This window comes from Salmo trutta, chromosome 6 (genome assembly GCF_901001165.1).
Source record: "Salmo trutta chromosome 6, fSalTru1.1, whole genome shotgun sequence".
Classification (NCBI taxonomy): domain Eukaryota; kingdom Metazoa; phylum Chordata; class Actinopteri; order Salmoniformes; family Salmonidae; genus Salmo; species Salmo trutta.
This window is the reverse complement of record NC_042962.1, coordinates 26,615,612-26,638,903: the sequence shown is the minus strand read 5'-3', so window position 1 is coordinate 26,638,903 and position 23,292 is coordinate 26,615,612. Positions and strand designations below refer to the sequence as shown.

Below are 23,292 nucleotides of genomic sequence, written 5' to 3'. Positions count from 1 at the left end.
GGGGCCAGCTATTGTGTGTGTGTGTGTGTGTGTGTGTGTGTGTGTGTGTGTGTGTGTGTGTGTGTGTGTGTGTGCTCTCTCACACATCCTTGTGTGCATGTGTGTCTGTCTATCTAGCAGCACAGTATCCACAGACCCTGGGAAGAGAAGAGCCAGCACCACACTCAGTGATGAGTCACCACAGCAACAGAAGAGGGAGGGGGGAGGGGCTAAGGGGTTGCCTTGGCAACCCACCCATGTCGATTCCTCTCTGCCAACTGCTAGATTGATAGTGGCCTACACAGCTTCCTTCCTACTGGATGTTGCCTTTGATCTAGCCTCGACAGGAGTGTGTAAGGGTGCTCAAGTTTTGCCACTCACCGTAGCATGAGCGATGGTGAGCATGCCACCCTTCACTGAACACTTCCTCCTCTGCCACACCTTCCTCAGCCTGCAGGAAGACAACACCAAGTCACAACGAAGGATCTGAAAAGGGCTCTTCATGTCTGTGTATGTTCAGTACTGTGTGTGTGAGAGACCTACCCATCACTCTTCTTCATCAGGTAGCCTTTCTTCTCACAGCCAAACTCTTTGTTGCCCTGCAGCTGGTGCATACTGTAGCCACCCTGCTTACTCTGGGAGTCCTGCAGCAACACACACAGTGTTTAGACACAGAAAACACAGAAACTCACCACACATAACCAACCAAATATGCCTCTTACAGAGAGTGCAGGCCAGGGTCATGTGTGTGTGTGTGTGTGTGTGTGTGTGTGTGTGTGTGTGTGTGTGTGTGTGTGTGTCTGACCCACATAGCCGTTACTATTTCTTGGGTCACATTTGATGTTCAAAGGATCATGGCGTGCGTCCCAAATGGCGCCCAACTCTCCATTTAGTGCGCTACTTTTCCACAAGGGCTCCGGTCAAAAGAAGTGCACTACACGGAGAATAGGGAGCCACTTGGGAGGCACACATGTTCCAACACACTATCAGATGAAAAACACAGCAGGTTTCTAACGTAGAGACACAGTGGAGGGCATGCTCTTCAAAATCTGTCAGAAGCATGCTAGCACTTACTCTTCTAGACTTGAGTCCAGACGAGCAGCGAGTAGAGGGAAAGAGAGAGAGAGAGAGAGAGAGAGAGTGTGAAAGAAGCCACCGAGGTGTAGTTGTGAGTGATAGAGCGCAGGTGTTAGTGTAGTACGGTAGATACGAGTGAGCGAGTGATTGCGTGAGTGACAACATTTGTGTCTGGGCGTTATAAACCAGAGGGATGTTCGGTGTGGATCGTCGGCGCCGTCCCAAATGGCACCCTGTTCCCTAGATGGTGCACCACTTTCGCCCGTAGGGCTCGGGGCTCTGGTCAAAACGAGTGCCCTATGTAAGGAACAGGGTGCCATTTTTGGGACACAGCCAGATAGTTGGAGCTGTGTTGACACAGCGGGCCAGTCCCTCTCACTTAGGCTCTGCTCACTATTATACAGTAGCAACATGCAAAACACAGTGAGCAGCTAGCATGGAGTTTGGGACTGAGTGAGAAACGTAATTGATGTGTTTGGCAGTGGTGACCAGTGAGTGCTTAGAAAGAGGTTAGGGTAGGTTAGTTAGCCCTTTATCTTAATATCAAACCTTTTTGGGTAACAGTTAAGTACCTTACTGTGATTGTTTTCAATTAAAAAAGGTCAAAAATAAACTAAAATAGCTTCTTAGCAAAGAGCAATTTCTCAAGCAAGAATTTTGCTAGGACTGTCTGGGAGGGGTCTGAGTGGGGAGTGGAAAACTAAAAACTAGCCGTTATTGGCAGAGAGGTTTGAAACACCCTTTCTTATTGGCCTATTAACTAATTGAGGCCTGCCTGGTGATGTCACCAGGCATGCCAAAACTCCATCCCACCAAAATAGGCAGTCTTTTCAAACAGCTCTCATACTAAAAGGGCATTATCATAATTTTCACAATTTCAAAGTATTATTTCAAGATCATAATGTGGAAATATATATAAAACACAGGAAAATCCCGTTTTTGACTGCACTGGACTTTTAAGACAGTAAGTTGCGCTCCACTAAGCAGCCAGTGAGGCACAACACTGGTTACCAGCCAAGGCCTACTAAACACCGGCTACCAGCATGATACAGCACTGGGTACTCACTCTGCACTACAGGAGACTAGCTAGTAGCTACACCCTCTAAGGGTGAAAGGTCACGACTGAGGAGTCTACTGCTGCGGTCTGATTTTCCACCAAACATTGATTTGGTGCACGCATGGCTGGAGGGAGTTTCCACTATTTTCCCTATTTCCTTATTTGTCAACTCTGGCTTTGGCCCACTTGGCCCAATCAGGACTAGATTGTCCAGGTTCTGCCTACCTCCTTCTGGTCCAGCTGAAGGGATGACTTAATCAGGTCTCTGAGAGCAGTCAGCTGTTTCTTCTCCTCGTCCTGGGTCTGCTTTATCTGAGAAGGAGATACACAGGGTGAGATAAGACATAACAAACGAACACATTCACACACACTCACTCACTCAATTACTCAATCACTCACTCACTCAATCAGTCTAGACAACATGTCAGACTGCAGAGCAGCAGTAAATAAGATGGAGAGAAGCCTGTGGGTGGGTATTTACATTGTAGAGGTCAGCAGCCAGCTTCTCAATGTACTGCTTCAGCTTATCCGCCGTCTTCAAGCCATCTTGGAAGAAGCTGCAAGAGATTACAGGGCGGATATTAGAATTCCACGGAGATTTTCACTTTAATTCCAACGAAAGTGAGACGAAAGGGCAGTCATTTGGTGGAGCGTCTTTTACATCATTTCGAAATGTCAAGTGTCCAAGACTTATATGGCCATTAGGAAGGTCAAAATGAATAGAGGGGTGACTGAGAATGAGACTGATGCAGTTGGATATGTATAATGTATAGCCCTGCTTGGCCCCTCTGGCTTTTGGCAGAGAGATCTCTCTCTCTCTCTCTCTCTCCTGTCTCTCTCTGGCAGTGTCTAGAGTGGAATGCTAAGCACTTCCTGTCATCCATTATGGATCCACCAGTGCCAGTGGCATCTACCTGAATGCAGCATCCTCTCGTCTCCACTAACAACCTTCTATCCCCCTCTCTCTCTCCACCCCCCTCTCTCGCCGTCTCTCTCTCCTACCCTCCAGGTACCCATCACCTCTCTCAGCCCACTCATCCTACTGAAACTCAGTTTTCTACTGAAATGTTCTTTTCCAAATCGCTCTATAAGGCACGTCTCTACACTGTGATAGTCATAGTTTTGGGTTGAGTAGACAACCAGAAAACGGCATTGTTTTGTTGCCCCAATGTTATGACACAACCCTCTAGCAGCATTGAGGCTGTCAGGCCTGTCGGTGACACAGCGTTGGGCTCAGTCCCTGGCACAGGGGGGGCGCCCATTATTTACCCACAAACCCCCACGGCTGTCACATCGCATCGTCATGAAGGGTCATGCATATTTATGAGAGCTAAATATTACTCCCTACCCAAGACTGGTGAATCATGCATCACCATCACCCCATTCAAGAGAGCGGGATGGATGGAGGGAGGGGGGTTGAGAGGGAGAGAGACGAAGAGAGAGAAAGAACAATCACAGAGAGAATCATATACAATGCCTTTGGAAAGTATTCGAACCCATTGATTTTTCCACATTTTGCTACGTTACAGCCTTATTCTAAAATTGATTAAATACCCCATAACGAGAAAATGAAAACAGGTTTTTAGAAATGTTTGCAAATGTATTTTTTTATTAAAAAAACAGAAATACCTTATTTACATAAGTATTCAGACCCTTTGCTATGAGACTCAAAATTGAGCTCAGGTGCATCTTGTTTGCATTGATCATCTTTGAGATGTTTCTACAACTTGACTGGAGTCCACCTGTGGTCAATTTAATTGATTGGACATGATTTGGAAAGGAACACACCAGTCTATATAAGGTCCGACAGTTGACAGTGCATGTCAGAGTAAAAACCAAGCCATGAGGTCGAAGGAATTGTCTTGTCCGTAGAACTCCGATAAAGGATTGTGTCGAGGCACAGATCTGGGGAAAGGTACCAAAACATTACTGCAGCATTGAAAGTCCCCTAGAACACAGTGGCCTCCATCATTCTTAAATGGAAGAAGTTTGGAACCACCAAGACTCCTCCTAGAGCTGGCGGCCCGGCCAAACTGAGCAATGGGGGGAGAAGGGCCTTGGTCAGGGAGGTGACCAAGAACTCGATGGTCAATCTGATAGAGCTCCAGAGTTCCACTGTGGAGATGGGAGAACCTTCCAGAAGGGCAACCATCTCTGCAGCACTCCACCAATCAGGACTTTATGGTAGAGTGGCCAGAAGGAAGCCACTCCTCAGTAAAAGGCACATGACAGCCCTCTTAGAGTTTGCTAAAAGGCACCTAACGACTCTCAGACCATGAGAAACAAGATTCTCTGGTCTGATGAAACCAAGATTGAACTCTTTGGCCTGAATGCCAAGCATCACATCTGGAAGAAACCTGGCACCATGCCTATGGTGAAGCATAGTGGTGGAAGCATCATGCTGTGGGGAAGTTTTTCAGCGGCAGGGACTGGGAGACTAGTCAGGATCGAGGGAAAGATGAACGGAGAAAAGTACAGACTGGGGAGAAGCTTCACCTTCCAATAAGACAACGACCCTAAACACACAGCCAAGACAACGCAGGAGTGGCTTCGGAAAAGGTCTCTTAATGTCCATGAGTGGCCCAGCCAGAGCCCGGACTTGAACATCTCTGAAGAGACCTGAAAATAGATGTGCAGCAACGCTCCCCATCCAACCTGACAGACCTTGAGAGGATCTGAAGAGAAGAATGGGAGAAACTCCCCAAATACAGGTGTTCCAAGCTTGTAGCGTCATACCCAAGAAGACTCGAGGCTGTAATCACTGCCAAAAGTGCTTCAACAAAGCACTGAGTAAAGGGTCTGAATACTTATGTAAATGTAATTTTCAGTGTTTTATTTTTATACATTTGCAAACATTTCTAAAAAACTGTTTTTGCTTTGTAATTATGGGGTATTGTGTGTAGATTGATGAGGGAATAAAAAATTAAAAAATGAATTTTAGAATAATGCTGTAACGTAACAAAATTTGGAAAAAGTCAAGGGGTCTGAATACTTTCTGAATGCACTGTAGAGCTAGTCTTGAGAGTATACAGTGACATAATTCCCTCAGAAATGACGTGATTGCCACCAAATCAGACACATCTCAGTAGACACGATCCACACGTGTTTGGGGGACTCTTACACTATGGTAAATGAGGGCGATAATACGGTAGTTTACTTACTTGCATTGTGCGTGGTAATACTTGATGAGGTTCTGGAGAAGGTCCACTCCCTTCTTGGTCTTGATCTCGTTGACTTTGATCAGGTACTGTAGAGAAAACAAGCGGTGGTCTGTGAAAACTGACATCAAATAGAATGCTCTGTTACATGATTTTGGAAATGCAATATGGAGTATTGCCATGCTAATACGTAGTGGTGACATATTAAACCAGGGGTGGACAATCACTAAAGGCTGAGCGGGGGAAAGGCTTTTGTTCGAGCAAAGCAGAAACACACGTGATTATACTAATCAAGTTCCTATTTGAAATCTATCATTTATTTGAAGGCTATCATTTATGAACCAGTAAATCGTCATGTTACTGCTAGGCCGGAGCAACAGTCTGCACCCAACCACATCAACCCTCTGCTGGTAGAATTGTCCGCCCCTGCATTAAACCACCATTAAAAAAAAATATTTGTTTGTGTAAAATATGTCTTCTGAACATTTAGGATTATTCTATCAGAATGCCCATAGGATGGAGGTTATGAGCCTCTGATCCACGATGCCAACACAGCCGAAAAAACGGCTAAACGTCACTGAAAAGAACGGCAATATACTCTTAATTTGAGCCAGTTTGAAAATAATCCTGCAGCAACAGGAAATGTGGATTATTATGTGGATTATAATTCATGGGATTTTTTGTAGGCGTTGATACGTTCTTCGTTAGGGAAAATCAAGTCTGACATTTTAAAGTGGAAATGACAAATTGTAGATGCCTTTTTAAACCTCGAAAACACTACAAGTTTGCATTTCCTAGTGTGCATTAATTCTCAGCAACAAAAGAGTGATCAAATTAAGATCCTACTTCTGTAAAATATCATGAGTAAATTGGGTTTGAAATGGATAACTAGAATTGTGTTTTTCCTTTATTTTTCAGAAACCACCACGGCCTCCAAATTAGCAAATTCCTCTGACAAATTAATGCCGATGAACAAATGAATAAAACATCATCTTAATCTGAGTTTATCCCACGGCGTACCAATCTAGAACAGCTTGTGAAGAATCACTGCTAAGCACCATTTTCAGCACCGCACAGAGGACATTTAAATCTATTCCAGAATGCCCTTCTAAGGCACCTCCTGTCCCCCCAAAGCTTCTCTGCTGCATTTCTCGCCATGTGATCCTCTGTGTGTGTGTATGTGTGTGTGCTCCCCTGAAACCAAACACACAGTCACACACACATTGTTTTGTCTGTCTGAGTGCGTGAGACTCAGAGATGATCCACTTTTTGTCTGCGGTGTCTGCGCTGTGGGGTGGGTTTAGTGTGTGTTGTGAATGCCTGTTGGTGCCTGTGTGTTATGGGGCTTTGTGTGAATGGGAGAAGAGGGACGCTGGTCTCAGATCAGATCGAGAACATGGCCTGCTGTGCTGAGCATCACCTGGTCCTTCCCACACTAGCAGCGGCAGCAGTGCAAAGTGGGATGGAAGATGGATTTGGTGTAACAAATGGCACCCTATACCTTATATAGTACCCTATGGGCCCTGGTCCAAAGTTGTGCACTGTGTAGGGAATAGGGTGCCACACAATGCTAGCAATGTTAGCAATATATAATAATAATAATAATAATAATAATAATAATAATAATAAAGGCCATTTAGCAGACGCTTTTATCCAAAGCGTTTTAATCACGCATGCATAGATTTTACGTCAGTCACGCTTATAGGGTCGGGAGTTTTTCCTGTCAATATGACTTGAGCAGGAAAAACTTGGGGCCCTAGTTCTAAACTCTGGGCCCCTCTAGCGCTACACTAGAAGCAATATCAAATAATCCACAATAACAACACGGTGAATGAGATCACCCTAAAAACCCAAGAGAGACAAACCACCCCGCAACCGCTGTACACAAAAATAGAGGTGGACGGGTTGAGCTCCTCCATAACTGCTCCAATTAGAATCCCACAGTGAAGCACTAAGTTAATATGGAAATTGTCAGTACCGTTATGCCAAGTGAGCAAATAATCTGCAGATAAAGAGGGAGAGAGGAGTAGGCGTTCACACCCGCCGGGAGGCAGCTCGTTGAGCGCAACGCTCGAACAGTTTGTTATTTTGCTCTGCCTTTTGTATCGGAGGATTGGAGCATAGAAATACAATATGATACTGTTTTTCGTGTCATTTTGGGGATATGTGTAACTAGGTTATAGGATAATCATGTAGAGGACAGAGGTTGGCACGGATGCCCATTTTATGTTGTCCTCTTAGGTTTGGCCTGGGGTGGCAGGGCCCCGTCAGTGCCCAATCAGTGCCTTCTAGTCTGTGCCCAGCGCCCGCTTCTGACCTCACACATCTGGAGTTGGAAGAGACGGCGTTCCTTCTCCATCTCCTCAGCAATCTCAGCGCCGGTTATCTCTGTACGAATCATCCCGTGCTGCTTGGCATGCTCCCTCTTCTCCTTCTCGATCTTTGTACTGAAAACAGACAGACAGAGTGTTAGTGAAACCAGACAAGACAGGCAGGAAGGAAGGAAGGAAGGAAGGAAGGAAGGAAGGAAGGAAGGAAGGAAGGAAGGAAGGAAGGAAGGAAGGAAGGAAGGAAGGAAGGGCAGGAAGAGAGACAGTGTTTAATAAATCTATGACCTCACATTTAAATCACATGGAATTCTCAGCATGAAAGAGAGCTTTCACAGGGCGGATCATTCCACTTAAATTATTGTTGTAATATACAGTACATCAGATCTGACATTTTAAAGACACCAAAAACAACTGTATGTCTCACACAAGCACACATCACCATATACAGTGCCTTCGGAAAGTATTCAGACAATTGACTTTTTCCACATTTTGCTACGTTACAGCCCTATTCTAAATGTATTAAATAAATAAAAATCCTCAACAATCTACACACAATAGCCAATCATGACAAAAAAGTTTACATTTTTGCAAATGTATAAAAATACAAATACAAAAAAATCCTTATTTACATGTATTCATACCCTTTGAGATGAAACTCGAAATAAAGCTCAGGTGCATCCTGTTTTCATTGATCATCCTTGAGATGTTTCTACAACTTGATTGGAGTCCACCTGTGGTCAATTCAATTGATTGGACATGATTTGGAAAGGCACACACCTGTCTATAAAAGGTCCCACAGTTGACAGTGCATGTCAGAGCAAAAACCAAGCCATGAGGTCGAAGGAATTGTCCGTGGAGCTCTGAGACAGGATTGTGTCAAGGCACAGATCTGGGGAAGGGTACCAAAAAATGTCAGCAGCATTGAAGGTCCCAAGAACACAGTGGCCTCCATCATTCTTAAATGGAAGAAGTTTGGAACCACCAACACTCTTTCTAGAGCTGGTCGCCCGGCCAAACTGAGCAATCGGGGGAGAATGGCCTTGGTCAGGGAGGTGACCAAGAAATAGATGGTAACTCTGACAGAGCTCTAGACTTCCTCTGTGGAGATGGGAGAACCTTCCAGAAGGACCACCATCTCTGCAGCACTCCACCATTCAGGGCTTTATGGTAGAGTGGCCAGACGGAAGCCACTCCTCAGTAAAAGGCACATGACAGCCTGCTTGGATTTTACCAAAAGGAACCTAAAGACTCACCGACCATGAGAAACAAGATTCTCTGGTCTGATGAAACCAAGATTGAACTATTTGGCCTGAATGCCAAGCGTCACGTCTGAAGGAAACCTGGCACCATCCCTACCGTGAAGCATGGTGGTGGCCCCATCATGCTGTGGGGATGTTTTTCAGCAGCAGGGACTGGGAGACTAGTCAGGATCGAGGGAAAGATGAACGGAGCAAAGTACAGAGAGGTCCTTGATGAAAACCTGTTCCAGAGCACTCAGGACCTCAGACTGGGGTGAAGGTTCACCTTCCAACAGGACAACGACCCTAAGCACACAGCCAAGACAAGCAGGAATGGCTTCAGGACAAGTCTCTGAATGTCTTTGAGTGGCCCAGCCAGAGCCCGGACTTGAACCCGATCGAACATCTCTGGAGAAACCTGAAAATAGCTGTGCAGCGATGCTCCCCATCCAACCTGAGAGCTTGAGAGGAACTGCAGAGAAGAATGGCAGAAACTCCCCAAATACAGATGTGCCAAGCTTGTAGTGTCATACCCAAGAAGACTCGAGGCTGTAATCGTTGCCAAAGGTGCTTCAAGTACTGAGTAAATGGTATGAATTCTTATGTAAATGTGATATTTACGTTTTTTTATTTATAAATTAGCAAAAGTGTATAACAACTTGTTTTTGCTATGTCATTATGTGATATTGTGTGTAGACTGATGAGGGAAAAAACAAGTAGAATAAGGCTTTAACCTAACAAAATGTGGAAAAAGTCAAGGGGTCTGAATACTTTCCGAAGGCAAACCTCAAGTGTCCCAACACAGCTATGTACAGGCACACATTTATTAACACACTTACAATTTAGCTTCATAATCCTTCCAGGCTTTGTCAAATGGCTTCTTTATATCCTGAAAGAAAGGGGAGAACAAAGTATCAGTAATCAGTAGTAAACAGGTCAATCTGGAATCCCCACAATACAGTGTTGACTCTGAGAATTCTCTCTCTCCAACACTGCCCCACATTGGGCTGGCACAATTACCATATAACCGTGTAACCAACGGTTATTAGAGCTGAATGATTACTGCTTTTAGAGGTCAGTTCGGTTTTGGTTCGATTAATAAAAAAAAAAATGAAAAAAAAAAAAATCAATAACCGTTTTCGATAAAAATGTGTAAACATTAAATTCACTATGCATGAATGAATGAAATTGTATTTTTGTGTCAAATCGCCAGTTGGTAACTCATCCCTTATGGGATTAAATGACCACAACAAACGTTACAATAATTCTGTGATAATTCTTCTTTCGGTGTTCTCTGCAACACACTGCATAAAGAGTGAAAAAAAATTAACAAATACAAAAATAACATTAAAATAAATACATAATAGTAAATAACAATAATTATATCCCTAGAGCAGTAAAAAAAAAAATACATGCATGCATACATACATATAAATACAGAAAACAGAAGGCATTTGAAACCAGTCTAGCACAAAGAGAAGATTAATGTGGGAGACAAGCCTATACACAATCTATGTACACACGTACCACATAGAAGCTAAATATTTTTTATAATTTAATTATAGGTAGCCCTTTTTCTTTTATACCAGGCTTTATCTAAATATTCCGCAAACAAAAATACACAATGGACAAAAAAAAGGGTTTCCTCATCGCTCAGCTACATAACGCCAGGGTATATCTGGTGGGCTCTCTGGAATAAGAACAAGCGTATATCGTGGTAGAAAGGGCAACAGAGGATAAAATGAGTTTCAGTCTATTTCTTCGAGGTCAAAATAGTTACATAGTCTTTCCTCTTCCATTTCACCACAATAGTGACCTGTTTCAATACGCAGAGGCAATATCCCTGACCTTGCCTGTTTCAATACGCAGGGGTAATATCCCTGATCTTGCCTGTTTCAATACGCATGGGCAATATCCCTGATGTTACCTGTTTCAATACGCAGGGGCAATATCCCTGACCTTGCCTGTTTCAATACGCAGGGGGAATATCCCTGATCTTACCTGTTTCAATACGCAGGGGCAATATTCCTGATCTTACCCGTTTCACGCAAGGGCAATATCCCTGATCTTACCCGTTTCAATACGCAGGGGGAATATCCCTGATCTTACCTATTTCAATACGCATGGGCAATATCCCTGACCTTGCCTGTTTCAATACGCATGGGCAATATCCCTGACCTTGCCTGTTTCAATACGCATGGGCAATATCCCTGATCTTACCTATTTCAATACGCATGGGCAATATCCCTGACCTTGCCTGTTTCAATACGCATGGGCAATATCCCTGACCTTGCCTGTTTCAATACGCATGGGCAATATCCCTGACCTTGCCTGTTTCAATACGCAGGGGAAATATCCCTGATCTTACCTATTTCAATACGCAGGGGCAATATCCCTGATCTTACCTATTTCAATACGCAGGGGCAATATCCCTGATCTTACCTATTTCAATACGCAGGGGCAATATCCCTGATCTTACCTGTTACAATACGCAGGGGCAATATCCCTGACCTTGCCTGTTACAATACGCAGGGGCAATATCCCTGACCTTGCCTGTTACAATACGCAGGGGCAATATCCCTGATCTTACCTGTTACAATACGCAGGGGCAATATCCCTGATCTTACCTGTTTCAATACGCAGGGGCAATATCCCTGATCTTACCTGCGCACAGTGGTGTAAAGTACTTAAGTAAAAATACTGTGAAGTACTACTTAAGTCATTTTTTTCGGGTATCTGTACTTTACTATTTATATTTTTGACTTTTACTTCACTAGATTCCTAAAGAAAAGAATCTACCTTTTCCTCCAAACATTTTCCCTGACACCCAAAAGTAGTCATTACATGGTGAATGCTTAGCAGGACAGGAAAATGGTCCAATTCACACACTTATCAAGAGAACATGTGGTCATCCCTACTGCCTCTGATCTGGCAGACCCACAAAATACATAATTTGTAAATTATGTTGATTGTACCCCTGGCTACTCGTACATTTTAAAAACAAGTAAATGCTGCCGTCTGCTTTGCTTAATATAAGGAATTTGAAATGATTTATACTTTTACTTTTGATATTTATATTTTAGTAATTACATTTTCTTTTATACTTAAATGTATTTAGAACCAAATACTTTTTGACTTTTACTCAAGTAGTATTTTACTGGGTGACTTTTACTTTAGTAACTTTCTATTAGGGTATCTATACTTTACTCAAGTATGACAGTTGGGTACTTTTCCACCACTGCCTGTGCACATAGTTTCACGACTTCCGCCGAAGTCGGTCCCTCTCCTTGTTCGGGCGGCGTTCGGCGGTCGACGTCACCGGTCTTTTAGCCATCGCAGATCCACTTTTCATTTTCCATTTGTTTTGTCTTTGTTTTCTACACACCTGGTTTCTATTCCCCAATTACATGTTCATTATTTAACCCTCTGTTTCCCACATGTTTAGTGTGCGTGTTTATTGATTTGTTCTTGGCGGTACTTGTCGGCTGGTTATGTATTTACACCCGTTATTTTCGAGTTACCGGTATTTCTCCGCACTTTGAGTATTGTCTGTATACTGGTGCTGTCGTGGAATTAAATACCTTGTACACTCATTTCTGCTCTCCTGCGCCTGATTCACTGCACCAGTTAACCACCGCCTGACAGAAACACGCACCACGGAATGGAGTCAGCAGGAGCCCCGGTATTAGGGGTTGACACATAGCGATCTCTTGTTTTAGGTAGGTTGTACATAATATATCTCTCACACACAAATTCACCCTGACTCAAACAAAAGGTTCTCAATTTGGGTTTATGATTAATCTCCTCCACCCGTTTAAAATTTTTGATTTGGTTTTCATACAGATGTTCACAGTCAGACTGTCACAAAAGGTCAGACATTTCAGTTGCCCATAGATAGATCCCATTGAACAACTTCACTGGCTATTCATTATGTGGGTTGAATTCTGTAACGACACAGAATAAAACAATTAATAAAAGTCCCATGATGGTAGTGACTGCCCACGACTGCTTATAACTTATTAACCAGTTATTCACATTACTTTAATTGAATAAAATATTTCAGTTGTTGTGTATATTGCATTTGTTTTATTTGATGACTTTCATTCCAAATCATCTCATCTCTATAGAGCTGCTGACTATGCTGTTTGACAAAAATCACTATTTTAGTAGTTCTTCAAAGTAAATAAGGCATACTTTTATGACTGCTGAATACCAACTATCAATCACTTAGATCATGTCTTTTCAGGTACAGATACCTCACATAGATAGATAGATAGAAACTGCTCTATCTATATATCCCCTCTTGATTGCGCATTCTTCCATCTCTTACGTAGCAAGGCGTATAAGAAACACGGACCGGACAAGTTTAGCCACGCAGTGGATTATGGTAATTGTAGTTAGATTAGAGCAGAAAACGTAATAATTATATAGAACATTGGCCTGTTGGAAACTACAACTCAATGTGCAACGTACGCATCGTGCTCACAGGAAGAAAAAAAAACGAAATAGTATTTAAAAAAAATAATTGAACCGAAATCGGCCAATTAGTTGGTTAAAAAAAAAACATTTCAGTTAATCACTCAGCCCTAACGGTTACGGATGAAGACTGTCATGAAAATAAAACTCTCATAACCGTCTTTTTTTGTGTGTGTGTGGAACATCTGACTGAAAACGGGACGGCCGGGCATTAACATGGACTCTTAACAACGTGATGAAACTGTGTTGCTCCTCGCTGAAAGAAGCAAGGGGTTGTAGCAAACGAGCAAACAAACCTCTTACCCTGGCAGTTTGACTGGTAAACTCATGGGTACGCTCGCAATGGCTACCCGGTATTGGGATACAATAATTCCCATCGTAATGTAAAATTTTCTTTCAAATGATCTTAACTCATGTAACGGAATGTATTGTTTTGTAATGTGAAGCAAAACAGACAGGGTTGATTTAGACTCAAAGGACTGTTGACAACATGTAAACTATAATTCCTCTCCCAATCTTGATTGAAAACAAACACATTTGCACAATGACCACTTGTTGTGTCTCAAATTCATCGTTACAGTTGTTGGTTAGCTAGCTAGCAAATGTTTTGCCATATTAGCATAGACATGACAAGAGTCAAAACACCATAAAACAAGACATGGTATCAATAACAAACAAAAAATAGCTAAAATGAGCCACGCCACATGGCAGTTTCTCATCGTTGCTGCTAGCTGTCAGACCGTCCAGAATCATAACAACACACGGACTTCTGCCCCACCGACGAGCGCGCATCGTCTTCGTGATGTTGTCAGCTAGCCCGTCTATTGATGGGTACACTTCCCGTTTTTTCTTGCTCTGCTCATATGTGTACACTCGCAAATGGCCGCCAGTCCACTCACTATGCCATCGTTGACGTGAATGGAGACGCCCATTCTATTTCTATAGCAGCACATGCAGTCAGGAACGGAGGAGAGGAGAAATGTAGGGTTATTAGGGTGACCGTTTTTGGCTGGCCAATAACCGGCATTCCAAAATCCCACGACCGTTACAGCCCTAGCGCCGCTCTGCCACTGCAGCCAAGGCCTCAGGCTCACAATTTACGTTCGGGAGCCCACTACCACGCCCACTCCATGTTTCCAATGTTTCCAACCTCACGGGTTCATGACCCGTTTATTCGTGGCGCTCGCCTTCAGGCACAACACAAGGACACTGTTTACCCCACAAAGATTTACAGTGTGATCTTTTAAACAGTCCGGCCCACTCGTTCTCCCTCCCCCTCTCCATTTCTCTATCTTTCACACACACACACTCTCGCAAACACACACACACACACACACACACACACACACACACACACAGATGAATGGACAGATCTGCTGAGTGGGCTCCCTCTTCTCTTCCCATCATGCCTCAGTGCTAGGCCCTCCCCTAGGGGGTCAGGCAGAGAGAGAGGGAGTGAGGAAACAAGGGAGAAGAGGAGGTTACTGTAAATCGTACCCCTTTCACGCCTTTCAGGTCCCCCTTCAGCAGCGAGTCCAGGGTGAAGATCACATTATGGCTCAGGCTCTGGAGCTGAAGAGAGAGAGAGAGAGAGAGAGAGATACAGTGACTTGGTCAGCAGGGCAAGAGTCAAGCAGCTACTGCTTCAGCTTTCAGCTGGAATACATCAACACTTACTGACGACCCAGTATTATCTTCAGTCTAAGGGTGAACTCAATCTCGGCTATTTAGGGACCACTGAAAGCATTTTCGACTCTTAAAATGTGCTAAGCTATTAGCTATTTAGGAATCAGCCAAAGTCATTTGCTTACTCTAACCAAATAGATTAATGCCGGTAATTATTCCTGAGCATTTATTCCATTTGGGTCTGTGATGGCCAGGGCCAAGTTCCATTGAGATCCGTGGCTCCGGTCATGGAAACAAACATCACTTAATGTCCACTTAAGTGCCTCTGTTGCAAAGGCCCAATGTCCAAATCAATCACCTACTTAATGGCCGCTGCTCCGGTATTAGAGCTGGCCTCGGGTCTGTCTGCCTACTGCTCGCTACTTTTACAGACCAACGGGGTGATCTGTTTCCTCTCACACTGCGCTCCAGAGAGAGGCACCTTTTTTAAGGGTGGTAAATACCACAAACTAGTATCAGCATATGAACAGTTCACTCCATAAACGAGAGAGAGAGAAAACGAGAGAGAGAGAAAACGAGAGAGAGAGAGAACGAGAAAACGAGAGAGAACGAGAAAACGAGAGAGAACGAGAAAGAGAACGAGAGAGAGAGAACGAGAGAGAGAGAACGAGAGAGAGAGAACGAGAGAGAGAGAAAGAGAACGAGAGAGAGAGAAAGAGAACGAGAGAGAAAGAGAACGAGAGAGAGAGAGAACGAGAGAACGAGAAAACAAGAGCGAGAGAGAGAACGAGAGCGAAAGAACGAGAGAGAGAGAGAACGAGAGAGAACGAGAGAGAGAGAGAACGAGAGAGAGAACGAGAGAGAGAGAGAACGAGAGAGAGAACGAGAGAGAGAGAACGAGAGAGAGAGAACGAGAGAGAGAGAGAAATGTCTGCCAGACTAATACAATGTCAACTGCTGGCTGCGCCAATGACCTTCAACCTCTGTAGATAACCAATGACAATGTATAATTCCGTGACAGGTTCCTGTGAGGGAGTTCATAACATCAAGCCTCTGACCAACAGCAGTAGTAGTGCACACTGACCATCAGCCCAACCTGGGCAGCAGTTATGGAAACCAAAGGATATATTTAATAAACACTGAACTGACAACTGTGTCTGAAAATAGATCAGTGGGCATCTGTGCTTGGTCATGCATGTTGGTGGCCTTGCTTGCCAGTGTTCTAGGTGAGCGAGAATTTAGACCTACCTAGACCACACACATACACTAAACGGTTGATACACGAGAACGTATAAATGGCAAATGTACGTCTTCGAAATATCTCCTCCACATAAGTGCGTCTGTACGATAAAGCGAGAGACGGGGAGAGAGGAAGGGAGAGAGAACAATATATGTTTGACTTTGCGTCGCTATAAGGGATGTCGAGAGTTGCTTGTCCTTCCAACACGATTACAGGCAATATGTATACAACCTCCCCAGGCAGTGCCAACAAGTGGCTGATTTAATAAGAGGGTTCCAGGGGAGCTCACACACACACACACACACACACACACACACACACACACACACACACACACACACACACAGTAGTCTGCAGCGGTTCAGTGTATTTATGGAGTCTAATCTCACTGCCAGACACACAGGAAGAGAGCAGGGGACAGCAGCTTCTTCCAACAACAACCACTCACACACACAGAATTCCAACAGGACTCATTTTTCAACAGAAACGTCAGGGGAAATCTATGGCAGCGCGATAAGAGCAGACACTAAACGCCTGATCCAGCAGCAGTCAGCCATATTGGGATGATCGCAATGGCGCTTTAGTCTTTTACTTCCAAGAAATAACTTGATAAGAGGGGGCCGATTCAGCGGAATTCTAGAACGTTTGCAGATGCCTCTCCAATGAATCCAAACAAGTCACACTTGGGAGCAGGCTTGACTTGGTCAAGCCTGCTCCCAAGATAGGCAAAAACGCAGGCGCCCTCCTTCAAAAGGACACCTTTTTGTCAAGTACATTGTGAACATTGTGGAATTCACCGGCCAATAACGACTGATCCGTCAGTCCTGTGCATCTCACCAGGTTCTTGAGCAGGGTCGACAGCTCCTTGGTCAGGGTGGAGAACTTGACGAAAGCTGTTCCCAGGTCAGGGTTTTCTTGGCTGATGAAGTTGCTGCCAAACTTATCCAGAGCCTGGGCATAGTTCTCCTCATTCTGGACGTGGTCTAGTGGAGACAGAGGGAGAACCAGGGTTAGCATTCGGTTCAACAACAAAGGGGGGGGGGGGGGGGGGCTAGGCTCTAACGTCCCCTATTCCCTTTATAGAGCACAACTTTTCGATCAGGGCCCATAACGCTCTGGTCAAACGTTAAGTGCACTGTATAGGGAATAGGGTGCCATTTGGGAAACCCCCACGGAGTGGTGATCGTGGTCAAGCATGGAAAGGTTGACATTGGCCATCTGGTTACAAATGCAACAGCTCCGCGTGCCGTCGAATCACTTTTGCCATTTAAAATCAGATTCCCAGACTGTCGGGCTCAACATGTAGGGGCTCAACATGCAGGGGCTCAACATGCAGGGGCTCAACATGTAGGGGCTCAACATGTAGGGGCTCAACATGTAGGGGCTCAACATGTAGGGGTGAATCGTGTTAACTGGGTGTAGGTGAATGGGTTGCAGAGGAGCATTGATAGACTGCCATTTCATTAGGAAAAATGTATTGATGCGTGACGCAATGGGGTCAGACTCCCATTCGTCGTTCTAGGAGAACAGCGCCATCAGGGTCTGTGTTTCTCGGTGCAAGTCTGCTTTCCCCATCATTGAAACAGTAGCGCCCATCTGTACTTATCATTAAGGCACTAGGCAGAAACAGAGCATCTGGACAGCGACTGGGTTTGAACTGTATCCAGTCTCCGACAGGAGACCTGAGAGAGAGGTCGGGTGAGAAGAGGTCCAGAAACCCCCTGTTCAAGGCCCTAACAACCTACAAATGAACTGACTTTACGTGGATAGAAGCTTGAAACTCTGAAATGTTGAGATTCATAAGAGGGCATAACTACTCACCCAGACCAGTCTATTTATAGATAATAGCTTTTCAATGTCTTTCACAAGCACATCCTTCCTCAAAATCCTCTCTGGGATTGGAACCCGTAACCCTCTGGTTAACGAGCCTAGAAAACTGACAGAGCCTTCTCTCACCTTGGCCTGAGCTGTAGATCGCCTTGACCGATTTCTTCACCTTCTGCAGCGCAGTCCTGTCCTGATCCAAAGCCTGTGAACACATAACGAGCGAGAGAGAGGGTTGTCAAGGACTTAGAGTAGCATCACAGACTGGACTTTTGTAACTAAAAGAGAACATTGTTATACTGTAAATGTTAGTAATTTCTGAGTATGAGGCTAACGCACCGAACCCCTATGAGTTATTTACAGTGCTTGCATAAAAAACGGGCATAACATCGTACCAAACGCTAAAAAAGCACCAGTTGACCTAAATACGGAATTCAAAATGGCCACCGGAATTCCAAACGGTTAGATTCAGTAGCATCATTAGGACAGTACTGCCCGAGGTGGAGCAGCTGTGTCTTACAATGCATCTCAAATCTAAATCAAATGTATTTATAAAGCCCTTCTTACAGCAGCAGATATCTCAAAGTGCTGTACAGAAACCCAGCCTAAAACCCCAAACAGCAATCAACATCTCTTCTCCACTCTTCTGTGTTTCAAAAATGGAGAGAAAAACCATGACAACTTGCTATTCCGCTTGTCCTGCTACCCTGTTGGTGTTTAAACATCTATAAAAAAATCGTACAAATCTAGATCTTAAAAGGCATACACACGAGCGCACACATTTAGTATCTGTCCGAGGTCAAGATCACTGCCTTAGATTTACGTATTGATAAAATACGGGGAAACCCCAACAAGCTCTGCTGTACCTTGAGTAATGAAGTTCCTAGCACTCATTTACATATTTCCTTGATTATGATCTGTACTGGCACAGTGATTGAATCAAAGGCAGATGTTTGTTTACAGCCGGGCGGCCATGTTGTGTTTAGTGCTGCCTGGCCTGGCCCGCGCTGTGTCCCAAATGGCACCCCATTCACGTCATAGTGCACAACTTTGACCGGACTCCTACGGGTCCTGGGTCAAAAGTAGTGCACCGCAGAGTGTAGGGAGTAGGGCGCCATTTGGGAGGCGGCCTGCGATACCGACCTCCAGATCCTCTCACTGCACAAGAGCGTGCAATTAAGAGACCGCTGATGTCATGCTTTTATCGCCGCAGAGGGCAGAGCTACTCTGAAACTCTGTTCTCGGCTCGCAGCACTACTAACGCCTACATGGACATGTGTTTGTTATCAAAATCTCGGAGAAGAATTGTGTGCAGAATCTCTGTGCGGAGCGAACGTTGAGTGAATTGTGTTTTTCGATGCAGGGGTTTCTGTATCATTCGCCATAGAGCCAGATTAATCGACTGGGAGGTTGGATCTCCCAAAACAAATGCTCAGTTTAATAGGATTTGATAGCATCACACACACACACACACAGATCATCAATGAAAGCGCTTACGGCATTCTATCCTTCAGATTCCAAATGTTTCATTTTCCACATACTATACATGTGGATTTAATATTATTCCTGATTCACAGTAAATCAAGGTATATTTATGCTTTCCTCTTTCTCTGAGGTAAAAAAACGATCCATATTTCATTCATTAAAACGGAAACTCACAGAACCATTACATTGCCACATTCACTTATGGAGAAGATAAACACCAACATAAATACATTACTTTAGGACCGGAGGGAAGGTACGATACAACGTTGGTGGAGCTCATTAAATTTCATGCATTTTAATTAAGCCCGGCCTCAGTTGGCTCCCGGACAGTTTAACGTGGCTCTTCCCCAATTACGGCTGCAGCAGTGCATGGCCCTGGGGCCCTCTCTCCCAGGGCACTGTGCTTTGATCTCTCTCTCTCGCTCTCTCTCTCTCTCGCTCTCTCTAACGCAGGAGCCCGACCTGGCACAAGTGCATATATCATTGCCTACATACCAATACTCACCTACAGTAAGCGATCTTAAAGTTCAGTGTGGTCCTATCTAGACTAGAATGTAAAATGAGTATGCAATGTGTACGCGCGAAGAAGGAAACCCTGTAGAGCGTGATATTGGTACAATCAACACCCCTTTCATAAATCTGAGCCTATACTATCCAACCCATTTCTTTGGCTCTCGCAGTACTCCATTGTCTACAATCTAGCAAACAACCTGTTTACCCCTAAGTCTCTCTTCCTCTTAGTGAAATACCAAATCATCATAATACTGCAGACCAAGGTCACCGACAAGGTCATAGACACCATGGTGGACCCCCTGACACCCTAATCCATGAATGATTATTCAGTGAAGCAGTGGAGTGAGATGACTTCTCCGGAGAGAACAAAGGCAAGGCGGGCAGCAGCAGGCAGACTGCCTCTCTAATGGTGTTATAGGGGGGAAAGAGAGAGAGAGAGGGAGACACGCACAGACAGACAGACAGAGAAAGAGAGAGAGAAAGAGAGCGAGGAGCAGCTGGCACCCCCGCCAAAGTTCACCCATAATCCTCTCTGTGTCTGCTTTGTCCTAATTAAATATTCCGCTTTGATATGAACATGATTTTACATTAATACGGAACATGCTACGTCGACTTGACGTTACAGGGGCAGGGACGTCGGATGATGTGTGTGTTGGGTGCCCAGGGTCCTTGCGACTGCAGGATTAGGTTTTTTTTAGAGGCATTTGTCCTATAGTGCCAGCATCCCACAGAGCGAACCACAGTGTTCATTGATGCCATTTATAATTGACGATGAAGCGACATACAGTATGTGTCGGCCGTACGGATTTCAGTTACGAATGAGCAAGGTCAATTATCAAATGACATTACTGCCATTCAAAATAGCTAGGCCTACATATTCATCGCAGCAGTACAGACTTTTGAGATGCTTTCAGGACATTTCACGACCGATATCCACACACTCTCATTCCACAGTTGTAGGTTTGCTGTAAAATATGCGAGCAAGTGTCAAAGAGGAGAAACGCTAGATGTGTAGGAGGGAAGGAGATTTGGCTTTTAGCATTCAGCTCAGTCTCCAAGGGACAAAATAGTTAAATGGAACACAGCTCACTTGGCACAGAGTCCTCTGCACCCCCTGGCAACCAGTAAGAATGCATCTCAAGTCTTGCAAGAATGCCTCACAAAGCCTGCAAACTATTCAATATAGTCAATGCTTTGTTCTGATCGACCAACGGCCAATGTTAAGCTCTGACACAGCCTAGTGTGATTGGTGAGTGTGTGGGCCAATGAGTGCAGATCTACATCTGAATACTCAACTCAAAACAAGAGTTGGAGGATCGAGATGTATTATACCTAATTTTCTAAAAGGGATCCTACTGCAGCTCAAAGTACATGGTCCTGTGCAGATTCCCCTGTGAAATGCCTATGACCATGAAAGTCCATTTTGTGCTGCAGTGAAATCCAACAAGTCAGTGTCAGCATGCTGTTAAAGCGCCAGTATGACCTCGCAGGGACAAGAACCCAACCCAAAGCAGTCAAGGACCCAGCAGGGAGAGGTCAGAGGTGAAGGACACTGGTCACTGGGACTGCGCGTGATGGGACACGGAAGGATAGAGATGCTGCAGCTTCAACACTTCCTGGAGTTCCTGCCTTATCCTCCCAGTGCAGAGCAGACCTGGCATTTCCCCTCCAGCCCTCCTTCCACAGGAAACAGGAAGCAGCAGGCCTGACTCACTGAGCAGCCACCATGTCCTGGTCTGGTCTCTCTCTTAGTTATGACCAATGTTCCCTCTAAGCGGCACAGATGAGCAGGCGCGCAGCTCCTCTGGGACTGCTGCGCAGAAGAAATATCAGCCTGCACAGAGAAGCACGAGATTGAACTTCACTCAACTTTCTGGAGTTTTCCCCTTTAGTTAACACTATCAACGTTTCCCTTTACTGTGGGAATTGTGACCGAATCAACGCAATATTAGCCACTTTCAATACAACATACCAGAAAAAATACAAACTATGCAAGACATTTTGTTGTAGGCAGAAGGCAACGGAGTAGGATTCTATTGCATTGACACTCACAACTCAGCCCGTACTCGACACAGACCGGTGCGGCATAACCAATCAGAGCTTCAGTAGGCCTTTATGCAAATAGACCGTTGCCATATATGGATATGTGCCATTCACTTTGAACTGGACTGTGTTTACAACATGAGCGGTCTTGAGGAGATACACTTGTTTTGAGATCAAAGCGAGAGCTGCATGTAGCCACGTGTGCACATCTTGTTCATATCCTTTGGTTGTTAGTGAGTTATTAGCCCAGTTAAAAAGAATTTGTTGTCAGCAATGTGAGAGTGATTGCTTCCTACAAGAGCACAAAACATGTACATTTCTAGACATCTTTGAAAAGTGAGCCAGGTAAAGAGTACTTTTTGGTCTTAGAGGGGCAGTGTTGTATTTTGAGACAGGCTTGAATAAGCTAAGCAGCAAATAGGTGGAGGGTATGGGAATAATAATGCATTTTATTTTGTAAAGTGGGTTCTTGCATCAAACAACACAACAACATTTTGAGTCACCTCCTTGGGTGAAGGACAAGTGGATAAACAGGTTAATGTCAAGCCCTGTATGTTTTTTTTTTTTATAAGTCTCATGGCATGTAGGCTACACTGAACACCACACACATTGTCTGCTACTGTAGGTTGGTATGATAGAACAGCTATTTCCATGTCAAAATCTTATGGGATGTATTTTCTTCATTATTATTTATGGTAGGCCACTCTGGTTGGCCTATATTATGACCAAATAGCCACAGTAGACTACTTGGCCACTTAAAGCTGTATCATAAAGTAGGTACACCCTCAGTGTTCACAGTAAACCTGTGCCGGAAGTTACACAGATTTTCACAACATTCAAGTTAGCTCTCAGCAGACCAGAAATTTGCTCAGTGCAGAAAAAAAGGGAACATTGGTTATGAAACCATGGTATTTCACTGACAACTTAAAAACCATGTTTTCCTTGAGAGAGAGAAAAAAAGGGATATTTTTGTTAATTTACTGTGAAATTTGTGGATGACACATTTCTCTGTCAATTGGTATTCCTCGCTTAGTTCATAAAATGCGTCTCCCCTTAACCTCAACTTCCTCCTTTTCCCAGAGGTCCAAGATCAGTCACACGTACACAGACAGTAGTGCGATTGCCATGGAGATGGGATTGAGCTGCCTCGCACATCATCTCAACATTCTTAATTCTGTAGATTCTGGGAAGTTTCTCTAGTCTAACCAGTTCCCTGTCTGTCTGTCTGTCTGTCTGTCTGTCTGTC

The 23,292-nt window shown here is 44.3% G+C and overlaps 1 protein-coding gene across 9 annotated transcripts in view; it reads right to left on the bottom strand.

The window, feature by feature from the left end:
- asap1b (ArfGAP with SH3 domain, ankyrin repeat and PH domain 1b) overlaps window positions 1–23,292 on the bottom strand; it is a 72,152-nt gene that overhangs the window by 27,672 nt on the left and 21,188 nt on the right. For 6 of the 9 annotated variants that reach the window (XM_029755981.1, XM_029755979.1, XM_029755972.1 and 3 more), the window contains 11 exons: window positions 18,138–18,210; window positions 17,019–17,164; window positions 14,813–14,887; window positions 9,679–9,728; window positions 7,589–7,718; window positions 5,275–5,360; window positions 2,595–2,670; window positions 2,339–2,425; window positions 1,054–1,062; window positions 523–623; window positions 361–430 (listed from right to left, as the gene is read on the bottom strand). In XM_029755981.1, the coding sequence (XP_029611841.1) occupies window positions 361–430; window positions 523–623; window positions 1,054–1,062; window positions 2,339–2,425; window positions 2,595–2,670; window positions 5,275–5,360; window positions 7,589–7,718; window positions 9,679–9,728; window positions 14,813–14,887; window positions 17,019–17,164; window positions 18,138–18,210 (903 nt within the window). The remainder of the gene's footprint in view (window positions 1–360; window positions 431–522; window positions 624–1,053; window positions 1,063–2,338; window positions 2,426–2,594; window positions 2,671–5,274; window positions 5,361–7,588; window positions 7,719–9,678; window positions 9,729–14,812; window positions 14,888–17,018; window positions 17,165–18,137; window positions 18,211–23,292) is intronic. The other 3 variants (XM_029755980.1, XM_029755973.1, XM_029755978.1) reach the window with 1 other exon arrangement.